A 17,079-nucleotide genomic window follows, 5' to 3' on the forward strand; every position below is an offset into this window, starting at 1 on the left:
CTCTCTCTCTCTCTCTCTCTCTCTCTCTCTCTCTCTCTCTCTCTCTATATATATATATATATATATATATATATGCAAAATTACATAACAAAAAATAAATAAATCCAATAAAAAAAGGAACTAAAAAAAGTTATTCACTTTACTAGTATAATCCATTTAGTTATTAAAATATGTTTATTAAGTTTGCATGACTGAGTAAAAAGATGTTATTAATAAAAGTTTAAGATAAAGAAAATATCCATATGAGAAAGTTTACTACCAATTAATTTGCATTAAGAATAAACATATAAATTATGATTAAACTTAATCGCAGCCAAAACACATGTTATAAAGGTTATCAGAGAGACATATTTTTGAATCTGTGTTGATATACAGACTGAACCTTCGACATAAATATTCGTATTTTGGAGATAATATCTACTGCATATTACTAGATTTTTATTTCATTCTAACACAAAGCTATGCTAATCTCCACACAGTATTAATAATTATATTAGTAATAAAAATAGTTAAAAGCTGGGTCCAGTTTTTATCTAAAATAAAAAAACCTATATCATAATGTTAGAGACCACATACTTTCTTTGTGTATAACTTTACTGAAGAACATTATACTAATATGTTTCTTTATCATTGTCGCCTATGTTTATGTATCAGAGATGCATATAACATTATTTTTCAAACATTCTATTTATCGTTTTTAAAGCTAACACTAAATTTAAAAAAAAAAACTAATAGATGAAACTATAACTAACAACTTAAAAAAATTACTTTAACAAGAACAAATACTTTAACATTTACGTTAACAAAATAGATTATTTAATAAAAAAATATAGTAGATCAGGTCATAACAACAATAAAATATTGAACTTGCTGTTTCACCAGACCCTTATTCCATAGAAAATGAACACTATTTTGATGAAACAAGTTTACCTGCTCTCTAATGGGATTTAGAAGAAAGTAAAAGCAAACAGTATGTGATGGGAAATTTTATAGATTGTGTTTCATGGAAAATTGAATACAGACAGGTCTATAACGGAGGCCTTCTTTACTTGAGTAAAGGCCTCTGTTTAACCTGCAAGTGTACAAAGATAAAATTAAAATAAATGAAGAAATGATAGAAAAAAAATTAAATCTAACAGAATGTTTAACTTTGTATAGTAAGAACAAAATGTTGAGATAAATGAAAAAGAGAACAGAAGTGTTGTGGACTCAACATGATTGAATAAGTAGACAACAGAAATAAATATATTTAGGATAGAAATAAATAAAGTCTAGAATAATAATGGAAACCTAAATACAAGAATATGACATGACAAAGAAGATGTACAGGAACAAAAAAAATAAATTAAGTTGAATCTTATAATGACAAAGACTTGGAAACTTGTATATTTGGAGTATAAATGCTCTAAATGAGAAAGCATCAGAAAATACATCAGCATTTAGGACCTGGGGTGGTGAAACACTAATGATAACAATGTCTTTAACACTTTTAAGAACAACAGCTAAGTCATCCTTAGATTACTGTATTTAATAATAATGTAAGCATTTATGCTATAAAGAATTTTTATGTGATATTATTAACATCTTCAACTAACTTAGATTTTGTTAATTAAAAAAAAAAACAAAACAAATATATCAATCAAAGCATTACAGAGACATCAAATCCAATTTCATTTCAGTAAATCTTTCTCGTTAGAATACAGTAAATGGTAGTTTATTTTTTACATAAATTCATAGTTGACTAAAAATGATTACACACAAATATTAGACTGATTCTCTTTCTGACATTATAAACTTATAAAGATGAAAATATCTAATATGTCATAAAAGGTAAATTAACCTAAAAGACACAACTGTAGACATTTTTCATCCTCTTATAAATTTTCTTATTCATAAATCTGATAAAAAATCATATAAACTTTGTCAATTAGAATAAAAGTTGAATATAGTATTCCAAATTTGAATAAGTACAATTATTTTAATCTGTGACAAAGTTTACATGGCTGTTCTAATCAATGTGTGTGTACAATGTATAACACTATTGTGGTGTAAAATATATATACATATATATACTGTATTGTAAAATATATAATTCATAACTACTGAACAGAACTGAAGATGGAGATGGGTTCTGAAAATGGATTTTTCATAAATGTAAAAAGGAGTTAAATATCATAAACAGCTAAAAGAAAGTCTTTTACTACTGAAATATTGTTTACAAGAAAATATAAATTATAAAAACATTACAATTTATATTTTCTTTCTGAAAAGGTACTAAACATAATAAATAGCTAATAGTAAGGCTTTTAATCTACAAAAATTAATTTATATGATGAAATAACAAAAAATTGATTTAATTTTTTTTTTATAAAAATGTAGAATTGATATTCTAATATCAATGTAAAAACAAAGTTGTGCACTTTTTAATAAAGTAATTTAAACCAGCTATCTTAAAAGAATTATTTAGACTTTAACGAATGAAATATATTAAAAATAAATATTACATCTTAAATTTGTTTAACAGAAAAGGGTCAAATTGATCACAAAACTGTCATTTTAAAATCAAACTATCATATTTTAGTCATAAAATACTGCAATATATTATAAAATTTAAACTTACTTAACTTAATTTAAATTGCTACCTATTATGGTAAATGGCACAATTATTTACAAAAAAAAAAATTAATAAATTGAACACTAACTTGATGGAGAATGTAAGATTTAAAAAATAATATAAAGTTTTTGTAATTATAAGACATTGCCACAGAATGTATGATAATTCAATGATAATTTTAAATATAATTAAATTCAATACTTTATTTTAAAATGTAGAATATACATGCTGTATATATATATATATATATATATATATATATATATAAAGTTAAACATTTTTTTTTTTATTTTATAAAAATAGATAAGCATAAAAATGGCTATTTAAAAAAATTAAATTAATGTTATCAAGAAAATAAACAAGCAATATAAGAACCATAAATCAATATTTTGTTAGTTAAATCATACCAGAAGAAAGTTTAATTATAAATATAAAATGAAAAATATATTAAAAATGAAGCAGCAATATTTTAAAATAATTTATATAAACTGCTTTGTTAAGGAGAAAGATAACTTATTGTCAAAATGAATATATTAATTAACTGAAGATAAGATTTATTATAATATAATAAACACACTGCATAGATAAAACCAAATACAATAAAAACTGTATTTTTAAAATATTCATATAATTTTTAAATGACAACTGCAGATCAGTACAGGAGAATTCTTCGTTCAACAGGTTTACGACAAATAGGGCACTCTGACATGCGATCTCCACACATTTGGCATGTACCATGGCCACATAAAAAGATCATATTCTTCAGACGATCCAGACAAACTGGGCACATAGTCTGAAAATGAAAATAATATGTGTAAGAACAATAAACATAATGAATTAAAAATAAATAAAATAAAATTTATGGATTAACCATTTAAAAATAATAAGATTCATGTTCATTCCTAGATTTTTTTTCATTACAGACATTTTTTAAAGTAATTGGACTATGATCAAACAAGGCCGTAGCAACTGCAAAAAAAATTGCTGATACAGCTCACAGGCATGTTAGACAGAGTGGAGTTATTGAAATTGTACTGATTCGAGATGGAGTGTTGAAATTAAGGAATGTGGATAATTTCTACTTCAGTGAAGTTTGTGTGATGATGTATAAACATTAAAAAGCTGGCTGCTTTTCAGTAACATTGGATAAAGCATCACCCTAGACCCAGAAGCTACGCATAGTTCTTAAGTCTCCACTTATCCACAGTACAGTGAAAGTTATCAATCCAAGATTCAACTAAAATTTAGAGTTTGCTGGAAAGAAAAGTTTTCTAAATACTGAATTATTCATAACCAATTTATGCAGTGAATATCAAAAGTAAGGAATGACTTGTCAGTAAAAAAAAATTACTCGAAAAGTAAAAAAATCTGTTACTGGTTCATTATTTGTACTATCTATTTTATTTTTATAGCTGCTATTGTTTTCTTAGCACAATTTACACAAATCAGGCTTTTTTATGTCCCGTCCATAGAAATTCTATGTTGGTTATTTTACTCTGTTTTACCAGCGCCATTTTCCATACCTTACTTTCTGCAAACTGTAGAGAATCAAGCCAATTCTTGAGGAGAAAGAAATGTAGAACTCACATGGTCTGTAAGGCAGACATCAGAGATTTCGTCTAAAATACTGGACCTCAACCAGTATGTATACTAATTCAATTTTATTGTTTTATTTTAATAAAACAATAAATGGTTGAATTATTTATGCTTGTAAATCTAATCCACATGAATTTTTCCAAACTGAAAATATTCAAATTCTAAAATGGTTTAAGTGCTTTTTAAAGAGTTCTTACACAAAATACATCTTAATGTGTTCAGAGTGAAGGAGTTATGTAATAAAGTGTAACACTTTCAACAAAGAAAACACTTTGGAATGTCTTACAAACAACCTGGTGTAATATAAATACACTCTGTACATTACAATTACAAATGCAATTAAAAAAGCAATATATAGAGAAAAAAGGAAGAAAAAGATAAAACAAAACAATGTAAATGAACATTATATAATATATATGAATTACTTAAATTATTTAAACAGAGATGATTTACATTCATACCAACTCTTAAACGTTTTTTAAACATATCATAACTTACAATCTACTTATTGTTATTTTTGATGATTTCATAACTTATGATGTCATCTGTTTAGTTGCTATAAATGCCAAGAATAAAAATAAGTATATGAACAATGAAAGTATTTTTAATAAATAATTCATATTATTCTGTCAATGTGTGTTACCTTTTTAAGATAAAACTTACAAGATAACTAAATACAAAAATATAAAGAATATGTTGCATTCATTGTGAAAATAAAGATAAGGTTTAATTTTAAGAGTTTACAATATTTTTTGAAAAAAGAAAGTTGCAACGATAGAAATTCACCAGTTAATAATACAAATATATTAATATAATCAAAATTATCTGTGAAAATATTCAACCTGTATAAAACACATAAATGGTGGAAAAAAAAAGTCTAATTAGTAGTTATTTAAGTGTTCTTTGATACCTGTTCTTTGATGTCTTGCAGTTGTTGCTGAAGTTTTTGAATGTCGGATGTAGAAGTATCACGGCTACCATTATTTAGCGTTACAACTGGCTCTGGTTGTTGAACTAGGGGGAAAAATAAAATAAGAGATCACAAGGAAAATAAAAACTTTAATTTTTAATTTTGAAAAATAAATTTTCAATTTAAAAACTAACGTACCAACAACATTACATTGCATTACATCACAGTGACTGTTCAAATTCATTCAATGGACTATATTTACATTCTCTTAATGTAGTCCAGATTGTACTTGTACAATTAATCTTTTGTATTAAATGTACACAAGAACCAAAGATAATGTAAAAAAATCCAGGTTTAGTAAATTTGATAATAAAGAGATGTGTAGAAAGTAAAAATTGTACAAGACCAAATATTAGAAGATATAAAAAAAAAAGAATTAAGATGTGCGCTATACAGTTGTTATGCAAAAGTTTAGAATAGAAAATAATGAAGAATATCAATAAACGAATCAAATGACTGACTGATGATACTCCACTTCCAATAAAAATACTGCAATAAGACTACCTGCATCTCACTAATTATTTAAATAAAAGATTGTAATTTAAAATCCTGAAATCAGTGTTTGGTTGTTTCATGATGTATGGTTAATAACCAATTTGAAAAAATAATTGATTTAACAGTTTGTAATGCATATTTTCAACATTATTAGTGCGTTGACAAGTTAAATAAACTACAAATTTTTATCATAAGATTTTTTTTCTATAAAAGTAAGATAAACTTTTTGTAACATACCAACAGCAGGAGCAGGCAAAGCAGGCTCCTCAACAACCTGTATATTGTTATCTTGTGGCTGATTATCAGAAATATTACCTAAAAAGAAAAAAGATATATATTGATTAATAATATACATAATACAGTTAGAATAACACTGGTTATCCTCAGTAATTTCAAACAAATAATTTATCTCCAATAATCTGTGTTACTTGTTTACAGTTTTTAACAATAAAAGAGTAATTTTTAATTTTAATAAGAAATAACAGTTTTTATTAAAGAAAATATTAATATATTTAACATATGAATATATTAAAAATATATTTAAAACTACTTGAAAAATTAAATGAATAATATTTTTTTTATATGTCTGAAAAAATAAATTGGTTTGATATAATTATAATTTAAATTTATAAATGAAGACATGAGACATGAAACTAATGGCAAAAAGGAAGTAAGATATTAACAACATCATGTATTAATCTATATTTGAATGATAGATCAGGTTATGCTAGATTATGCTATTTTTATTTTATTTGTTTTATTTCTAGAGATTCACTCTGAAGAATTAATGACGAATAATAAAATTGTAGACAAAATATTAATCATTACATTATTCTTTTATAAATAAATGTTACTGTTAACATAAAGAATAATATAAACTAATTAAATCAAAAATAAATCTATAAAAATTATATGTTATTAAAATTGAAATTTCTATATTCACTTCAAACAAGCTAGACAAAACATATCTAAATATTCAGATGTCAATTGTAGTTCTAATGTTTTACTGGCAGACATTTCAATGAGCTCATCATGAATCTAACTTAGCAGCTGTAACACTGTTTTTGCTAAATGTATTCAGTACCCATCTCTTAAAAAAAAAATCATTTTTATCTTTCGGGAAATACTTCGCCAACTGAATTTTTAGCTCACACAAATGTATCTTCATGTAATCCAAACTGTGGTGAAAAATAGTCTTTTTCATCCAAATTTTTTTCAATATAATCAGAAGTGAGTGGAAACATATCAAAATCTTTGCTTTGAAGGTGAATAATCTAGATTTCAAGCTTCTTAATGAAAGCATGAACTTTGTCTGTCATTAATAAAATGTTTTTATGACGTCCTTGTAAATTCACATTCAAGTTGTTTAAATGCGAAAATACATCAGCTAATTACGCCAACAAAAAAATATACTCATTATTCTGTAAAAACATTGAGAATGGTGTTTCTTTACCCTGGAGAATATTATTAATTCATCTTGCAATTCTAATAACCGGATTAACCGCAATAACCATCTGACTTCTGTATAGAAAAGAAGAGATTTTTCTTTTTGCCCATTTTATCTCTTAGTTTAACAAACAGCCTATTCTGTAATGGTTAAATTTTATTAAAATTAACCATTTTTACAGCTTTACAAAGAATTTGTTTAAAATTTTCCAGCATATTTTTTTGGCAAGAGTACATCTATGAAGGAAACAGTGCATTCATTCGGCCTTGGTATAAGACGATCTTTTTAATTTTTTCAGAAAAATCCACTGTTCTTTCCTGTTATCGCCTCTGCACCATCACTATATACCACAATACATTTTATCCAATCTATGTTATACTTTTTAGCAGCTTCATAAAAAACATCATAAAGACATTGTTCTGTTGCATGACCAGGTATTGATTTGACCTATCACATTCATAGCTCATAAAACATAAGAACTGAGAAATTTTTGCTACATCTGTTGATTTATCAAATTGAATACTAAAAAGTTCACTTGAACTCACTTACTGGATTATTTGATTGCAAACATTGGCAGTCATGTCATCGATTCGCCTTGATACTGTGTTGTTAAAAAGCAGAAATTTTTTCAGTTTTTTTTTTGCTTCTTCCACGCCTATTAAAACATTGATCATATCAACTGCACCAGGCAACAAGAGGTTTTCTGTGATTGTATGGGGTTTCAACATCCTAGCTGATTTTAATGCTATAAGATGCTTTAAGTGTACTTTTATCAGTATGGCTTGATTTACAGATAAAAAATTTTTTTGATTTCTCAATGTATGTAATTTTTTTTCGAAAAGTTCCAAGGTTTGCTTTTATGATCTGGATGTTTAGTTTCCAAGTGTTGAATTAATTCTGATGGCTTCATGCTTTCATCGGAGAAGACTTGAAAGCAAACAATGTACTGTGGCTTTCTATCCAATGAGGTAAAACCATAATTTAAATAACTGTCATTGTACAGTCTTGGCTTTTTACCAATGGATCAACTGGATGTAGATGGTTCACTTCATTTTTTCACAAATTTATCCATTTTGTATAAGAATCTAACTGAAAAAAATAACAAAAGTTTCACTGTTTGACCACATTAAAAAACTGAATCCTAAATTATTATTATTTTCAATGAAACTATGCTTTTAAAAACTTAAATAAAGCACCAGATGCATGCTTCGTATTCAAAACTAAACTGACATTCTTCAATTCCTCACGCCTCTTTTACACTGCTTAGAGCACAATGTATCATATGCATGTTTGAACATGATGCTCTCATAGCGAAAATTATGCAAACAGACCAAATTATAAGGAGCATGTACACATCAAGTTGGAACCTGTAAATTGCTCATGTTTATACACTTCATTTATGAATATTCATACCTGTTACTATCAATGCAGCTAAATAGTTGTAACTAGGTTTCATTAGGTTGTGGTTGGGGGGGTCGTGAAATATTAATTTTTTTGGGGGTCGTGGGGCTAAAAAGATTAGGAATCACTGCTGTAAAGATTATTTTCTCTGGTCAGAACTGCTAAAACAATAATTGTTTTCAGAGCAGCAAATAATACTTAAAATTAAACATTAATTCCGCCATGTGTTTCTGTCATTTATAAACTTGATGTATCTAATACCAAATAATGTTTATTTAGTATAGAAGCTTGACTCAATCACAAACAACTATATTAGTATCCAACAAACTATCACCAAATTTGGAGCAATGAAAATTTGGACATGTTTCATGTAAACACCACCTGTTGCATAGATATCACCTATAGATACTGAAGAAGTTGGCGTTTAGCAGCCAATTTGAAAAAAAAAATTCTTGGACAGTTGTTTCTAACAATATTATGAATAAATACTTTAACCAAGACATGAGGCATAATAACTTAGTTCATTGCTCTTTAAAGAGTTATTGATCAGCAGCAATCGATACTGTTATCTATAAAAAGGCAGACTATAGATCCATCAAAATCATGAATTTTCTTGATAACTCTCAAATAATCTTTCAAATGAGTGGCACTCAACCCTCAGATCTCTTAATCTCATACATCACTAGGTTTTTCTGGTTTTTTCATCCATCACTGGCTTTTCAAAAATAACATATATATGTGTGCATGTGTGTGTGTTTAAATACATATATACATAATAATCTTCTTACAACTGAAGAACTGATGATTAATACAGAAAATAAAATTGAGAAAATTACCAGAGCTACATATATACAAAATTAATTAAAAAGTGTTGTATTGTCTAAAAATAGCTGATGGACAATTTCAACATTTATCCATTTCAATATTTATTGTAATAAATTTAATTTTTTTTTTAATTTTTATAAATTTTCTTTTTTTATTTTATATAATGTGGTCACATGACTTAGGATACTCAATGTTAAGTGACAAAATAATGATATAAATAAACTAAATTCAGATAAATGTTTAACATAAAATAAATAATCAAAGGCAAACTGATCCAAATAGTAAAAGAATTGGTTTTCATAGGTAAAAGCAATACATCAACTAAATTGGAAGCAAAAAGTGAGCATTTTAGCATTAAAATTTATAAAGAAATTTTTTTCTAAAGAAAAAGAAAAAAAAAATTATCATCACCTCAGGTTAAATGCAAGAAAAAATAAATCATACCAAATTGTGCTTAAATTGTGCAACAAGGATATTACTTATAACCCATCCTTATTCAACTGAGGTGATGAAGAAATTTTCAAAGGAAATTTGATGGAATAAATTAAGTGAAAACCAGAAGCAAGAAAGTAAACAGTATTAGCATGATTAGAAGGTATGTGATAAGAAACCTTATAAAAATAAAAATTTTAAGGTAAATAAAAGAAAAAATGCTTCAACAACAGAGAAAAAATGTAAAAAGATGGATCAGGTATCATACCATATTTAGAGATAATTGAAGTTCTTCTTTATAAGATAATAGATACCAATAAATAGCTAAGGTAAACAAAACAGTATAATGAAACATGTAGTGTAGTAAGTAGTAAAACAGTAAGGTTAGTTGAGAAGAGAAGCATAAAACAAAATGGAATTGAGAAAAGCTTCAAATTAGTTTTGACTGGTAATAAAAAGATATTAAATATCTAATAAAATAAAAATGATTATATAACATTCCCTTGATTATTCATGATAATGAATGGCACAAATCCTACAGATAACCTTAAGAAAAATGTATAAAAAAAAGATTAACAAACTTTTTTTTTTATTAAATTTACTCATTTAAATTAAATATTTATATACAGTATTTTTAATTTAAGTAATATTTAATGTCTGACTGGATAAAATTAAAAACATGGTAAAATAATACAGAAATACAAAAACAAGAACATATCTTTCTTATAGTATTTCTCTTTGAAGTTAAGAATGCTCAACTGGTGCCCAGGCTGAGGGTGGATTGCTGAATTCTTGCAACTATGATGTCCTGTTGTTATTAGCAGTGTCAAGATTAATTCAGACACCCAAGGTAGAGAACTACTACTAAAAAAAGGAAAACACAGACCACAAAACTCAACAGTTTTACTAACATAACAGTTCAAAAATTGTTGAGTCCTAGATAAGGGGGGGGGGGGACAGCTGCCCACCTTGCAAGATGAAAGAAATAAATAAAATATAAAAATAACAAATTTTTGAAAAATTAAATAACATTTTGAAAGAAACTAATTACAAAATAGACACTCTCACACCATTTGTGAGAAGATTTAATAACTACCGTTACATGCTGACGCCATTTTACTTGCAACAACAAGAGTTTTCTAAAGTAGTCTTGTCTCATTTCATGACACAATAGGAGTATTCTAGAAGTTATTTACTAAGTATATAAGAGCGCATGCATTTTTAGTTATAGTCAGTGCAGATGTCACATTTACACAAGTATATAAGTATGTATGCAATTTTTTACGACTGTAAAATTTGTTTTTTTTTTTGTGCTGGCCACCTGCCATCTAGTTTATTATAACGAATGGATATTAGAACATTTTTTGGAAAGTAGCATACTGTGATGTTTATTACGTGCTTTTATTTAACATGCCATGTATGTGCTATAACTTTACATAAGCAAGGGTCTTGCTTTAAAAGCATGGAACTTATAATTTATTATTCTTCATTTTTTTTCTAATCTTTCTATGCTTGCAATTGTTATGACACTAGGGATGATTCTTTTAGATCTTTCAACATAAAATATTGTTTTGTATTTAAGTTTATAATTTTTGTTAAGTTTTTCTAAAAAAACAATACTTTTGATGAACAATTAAAAATAATTCAAAATGCAACCTAATTACCAATATGGCTTTTCGTAACTACTTGGTTTTTATATCAGTAACATCAACTCGTTTCTAGTTTATCTTGAATATGTCAATAAAGATAGGAAAACATTTAACTACCTTGTGAAAAATTTATAATTATGATATGGATATGTGGAAATATCCATTTTGAGGTCTCCGAGTCCAAAAAAGTGGTTTTTAAAAATGTCTGTATGTCTGATAAACTTTCTACTGATAATTCTTACATAAATTATTGATGTTATGATAAGTTTTATTTTTGAATTAAGCTAATTCTATAATATGGCAGGTGATTCACAATTACAAGACCATTTTGAGCTGGACCGAAAAACGCATCATACCAATCACCTACCATCCAAAATGAAATAATTAAACCATGTGGCGCTACAATCAGGGAACACATTGTCACAAGGATTAAAAAACTAGCATTTACAGCATTTTGACTGGCAAAACCATGCATATTTCTGGCAAAGAACAGATGTCTATTGGATTACATTTCTTCTATCAAAAGACCAATGTAATCAAAGAAGAAGTTTTAGATTGTGAATTTTGAAGGACTTAAAACCATGAGTATTGCCAAAGCCATTGAGGATTTTATGACAAATTTAAACCTAGACCCTGATAAGTATCTGGGGGTTAGGCTTTGACAGTTGTTCCACTACGTCTGGAAAAGAAGGAGGTATGCAGGCAAACTTGAGACAAAAGTACAAAAAAAATCTTCTACTTCTACTTCCATTGCTCTTCTCACATACTTAACCTTATCATGTATGACTTAAACATTATTCCAGAAATTTGAAATTTTGTTGGAACTATTAAGGAGGTAATCACATTTTTTTCAGAAGTACGTTTTATGACAGAACCTAATTGCTAGCATTCCTAAATTGTGTGAAACTAGGTGGTCAGAGAAAAACAACAGCATTTGTTTTTAAGGATCACTTTTCTGATATTGTTAATACATAAAAAGACGTTAGCTGAAGAGGAAAATGTAGCAACAAGGAAAAATGCATGCAGATCTTCATTTATTGTATCAGTAGCATTAATTGAAGTATTCCACTATACAGGAACTTGTAGCAAATGCACTTCGGTTGGAGGTGCTTGAAAAAGTCAAAGCAAACCAGCACATTTAAACTATTCTTGACATGCTACAAGTTCATCTGGAAGATGCAGAGAATGTCACGACTGCCATTTTAAAAGAAGCAGGTGACATTGCCATGCATTTGAATGTTGGTATAATTGCTAATTGCATTGCTGGCCAACATAAGCATAGAAGCAATCATCCAGCTAAAAATCCATCCAAATTTTGGAGATGGTTTCTAATAATGCCTTACTTGGATTGCATCATATCTTTAGAATCTTAGGGAGTAGCATCATGCAAAGTGATGGGTGTGAAGCAAGTTAAAATGCATACGGCCAAGCCACACTGAATGTACTGGACTCTATAAATTTGTTATAGTTACTACCAATCGAAGTAATTCAATGCTGTATGCATTGCCTTTAATTATTGACTCATCAATTATAAGTGTTCAAATCTTGGGCCATTACAATCACAATCTAGCGTTACTCAGTTTTTTTATATCTATTAAGTTTTTGTGTATTGAACTGATGTATTCATACTACTTCATCATTTACTGATGTATTGAACTACTCTTACTATTGTAACAACTTCCGAGTTATGAAACATTGAGACTCAGATGAATCTTCTATACTTTCATTTCAATCTCCAAGACCTTCCTGCATGTTCTGCTAAGCATAACTGTCTTCACCAAGTTAGGAGTACTTGCCTCATTAATGCAATGAATTGAATGTTGCTTTCAAGAAGCCCTAAGTTACATCCTTTTTTAATTATTGTTTATAATAATAAACAAGAAATTAAAAAAAAATCTATTTGTATATTAATTAAATTTATTGGACAATTTTATAAAAACTGCCCCATCAGTTTTATACATATTAGCATTTGAATTTAAAACAGAATTATCTGATAAGACACAGTTTTAATACCACAAACACATTCTAAGTCCATTTTATTTATGCCATTATTTTTAAGTATATAAAAATGAAACAGATGATTTTTATGTTTTCTTATTTAAGTCATTTTGTAGTGTACTTTTTCAGTACAAAAAGGTTTTTTTTTTGCAATGTTAATGGTCAAGATATAGCTGCATATTTTTTATATATATTCCTGAAAGAGGGCAGCAGCTCCTTCAATAGTTGTTAAGGGTGTAGGACGACTTAAACGGCCATTACAATATCACTCAATCCTTAGAGTACTGCACAGCTGAAAGCAATGGAAAACTACAGCTGTTTTTTTCCAAGAAAATGTAGCTCTCTGCATTTTCATATAACAAAGATGGAGGCGCCTTCCTTGGTAAAATATTCTGGTGGTAAACTTCCCCGTTCAGATCTCTGGGTGGGAACTACTAAGGAAGGGGTCATCAGAAAATTAGAAAATAACATTATATGAGTCAGAGCTTGGAATGTTAGAAGTCTAAAAAAGGTTGGTAGGTTAGAAAATTGAAAGAGGGAAATGGATAGGTTAAACGTAGATGTAGTAGGAATTAGCGAAGTTCGGTGGGAACAAGAAAACGACTTTTGGTCAGGTGATTTTAGGATAATTAATTCAGCTTCAAATAATGGGCAGACAGGAGTAGGTTTTGCAATTAACAAGAAGATAGGGAAGAGAGTAGAGTATTTCAAAATGCATAACATTTCATCATTGTAATCACAGTAATACGGATAAAATTGAAACCTAAACTGACAACGATTGCTAACGTCTATATGCCTACAAGCGCGCATGATGATGATGAGGTACAGTATGTATACAAAGAAATTGACGAAGCAATTAAACACATAAAAGGGGGATGAAAATTTAATAATAGTTGGAGATTGGAATGCAAACATTGGAAAAGGCAAGGAAGGAAATATAGTGCGTGAATATGAGCTGGGCAAAAGGAATGAAAGAAGGGATCGACGTATAGTTTTGCACGAAGTATAATTTAGTAATTGCCAACACCCAATTTAAAAATCATAATAGAAGAATATACAGATGGAAAAAGCCAGGTGATACTGCAAGATATCAGGTAGATTATTCATGGTTAAGCAAAGATTTAGAAATCAACTCGCCAACTGCAAAACTTACCCTGGTGCAGACATTGATAGCAACCATAATTTAGTGATAATGAAATGTAGATTGGAGTTTAAAAACCTGAAGAAAAGGTGACAGATGAATCAGTGGAATTTACAGAAGCTTTAGGAAGAGGAGGTAAAGAAGATTTTTGAGGAAGACATCGCAAGAGGTCTCAGTAAAAAAGATAAAGTAGAAAATGTAGAAGAAGAATGGGAGAATGTTAAAAAGAAATTCTTAAATCAGCAGAAGCGAACTTAGGCGGAACAAAGAGAAATAATAGAAAACCTTGGATTTCAGACAATATATTGCAGCTGATGGATGAACGTAGAAAATAAAAGAATGCTAGTGATGAAGAAAGTAAAAGGAACTATCAACAATTAAGAAATACTATAAACCGGAAGTGCAACTAGCTAAAGAAGAGTGGATTAAAGAAAGGTGTTCAGAAGTGGAAAGAGGAATGAACATTGGTAAAATAGATGGGGCATACAGGAAAGTTAAGGAAAATTTTGGGGTACATAAATTAAAATCTAATAATGTGTTAAACAAAGATGATACACCGATTTATAATACGAAAGGTAATGTCCATAGGTGGGTGGAATATATTGAAGAGTTATGTGGAGGAAATGAATTAGAAAATGGTGTTATAGACGAAGAAGAGGAAGTCGAAGAGGATGAAAGGGAAGAAACATTACTGAGAACTGAATTTAAGAGAGCATTAAAAGATTTGAATGGCAGAAAGGCTCCTGGAATAGACGGAATACCTGTAGAATTACTGCACAGTGCAGGTGAGGAAGCGATACAAACTGTTGTGTACTATTTATGAAAAATGGGAAGTTCCATCAGACTTCAAAAAGAGTGTTATAGTCATGATACCAAAGAAAGCAGGGGCAGATAAATGTGAACAATACAGAACAATTTGCTTAACTAGCCATGCATCAAAAATCTTAACTAGAATTCTGTGCAGAAGAATTGAGAGGAAAGTGGAAGAAGTGTTAGAAGATCAATTTGGTTTCAGGAAAAGTATAGGGACAAGGGAAGCAATTTTAGGCCTCAGATTAATAGTAGAAGGAAGATTAAAGAAAAACAAACCAACAAACTTGGCATTTATAGACCTAAAAAAGGCATTTGATAATGTAGGCTGGAATAAAATGTTCAGCATTTTAAAAAAATTAGGGTTCAAATACAGAGATAGAAGAACAATTGCTAAAATTTACAGGAACCAAACAGCAACAGTAATAATTGAAGAACATAAGAAAGAAGCCGTAATCAAAAAGGGAGCCTGACAAGGATGTTCCCTATACTGTTGATGATATAGTAATTCTAGCTGAGAGTAAAAAAGATTTAGAAGTAATAATGAATGGCATGGATGAAGTCCTATGCAAGAACTACCACATGAAAATAAACAAGAACAAAACAAAAGTAATGAAATGTAGTAGAAATAATGAAGATGGACTACTGAATGTAAAAATAGGAAGAGAAAAGATTATGGAGGTAGAAAAATTTTGTTATTTGGGATGTAGAATTACTAAAGATGGACAAAGCAGGAGCGATATAAAATATCGAATAGCACAGGCGAAATGAACTTTCAGTCACAAATATAAATTGTTTACATCAAAAATTAATTTAAACATCAGGAAAACATTTTTGAAAGTATATGTTTGGAGCGTAGCTTTATATGGAAGTGAAACTTGGACAATCAGAGTACCTGAGAAGAAAAGATTAGAAGCTTTTGAAATGTGGTGCTGTGGGAGAATGTTAAAAATCAGATGGGTGGATAAAGTGACAAATGAAGAGGTGTTGTGGCAAATCGATGAAGAAAGAATCATTTGAAAAATATAGTTCAAAGAAGAGACAGACTTATAGGCCACAAATTAAGGCATCTTGGAATAGTCGCTTTAATATTGGAGGGACAGGTACAGGGAAAAATTGTGCAGGCAGGCAACGTTTGGAATATGTAAAACAAATTGTTAGGGATGTACGATGTAGGGGGTATACTGAAATGAAACAACTAGCACTAGATAGGGAATCTTGGAGAACTGCATCAAACCAGTCAAATGACTGAAGATAAAAAAAAATATATATATATGCAGAGCCTTTTCAATATTACTATTTAAAATTGATTTTAATCTGATAAAATAATTACATACTGCATACTAAATTATCTTTATGGTTATTACTTTTTATAAGTAACTTATACAAAATGTATCCAGCATTTCAACTTTCAACATTACTTAAAAATGGGAGAAAAATTTAGACTGAACTAAATGTTTCTGAACGTATTAAGATTGATGCAAACTTATTTCATCCTTTACAATACAAGTTTTTAGGTAGTAGTTGAATTATTAATAATAATAAAATAGTTATTATAAACGCATACGTATTTTAAATGTATGAATATTATTATTATTATTAAATGTATGAATCCTAGAACTTCATAATTTTAATGGGAAAGCCCAATATAAAATCAAAATACAATAAAAACATTGAAAAAATAGCTAAATACATATGTGC

General features: G+C 28.4%; 1 protein-coding gene across 1 annotated transcript in view; it reads right to left on the reverse strand.

Moving 5' to 3' along the window:
* Window positions 1-3,138: 3,138 nt before the first annotated feature.
* LOC142319467 (E3 ubiquitin-protein ligase MIB1-like) overlaps window positions 3,139-17,079 on the reverse strand; it is a 135,106-nt gene continuing 121,165 nt past the window's right edge. Inside the window, exons 7-9 of the mRNA XM_075356781.1 lie at window positions 5,913-5,990; window positions 5,121-5,224; window positions 3,139-3,407 (exon numbers count right to left, since the gene is read on the reverse strand). Of these exons, the coding sequence (XP_075212896.1) occupies window positions 3,267-3,407; window positions 5,121-5,224; window positions 5,913-5,990 (323 nt within the window). The 3' untranslated portion in view covers window positions 3,139-3,266. The remainder of the gene's footprint in view (window positions 3,408-5,120; window positions 5,225-5,912; window positions 5,991-17,079) is intronic.

This window comes from Lycorma delicatula, chromosome 2 (genome assembly GCF_047948215.1).
Source record: "Lycorma delicatula isolate Av1 chromosome 2, ASM4794821v1, whole genome shotgun sequence".
In the NCBI taxonomy this organism is placed as follows: domain Eukaryota; kingdom Metazoa; phylum Arthropoda; class Insecta; order Hemiptera; family Fulgoridae; genus Lycorma; species Lycorma delicatula.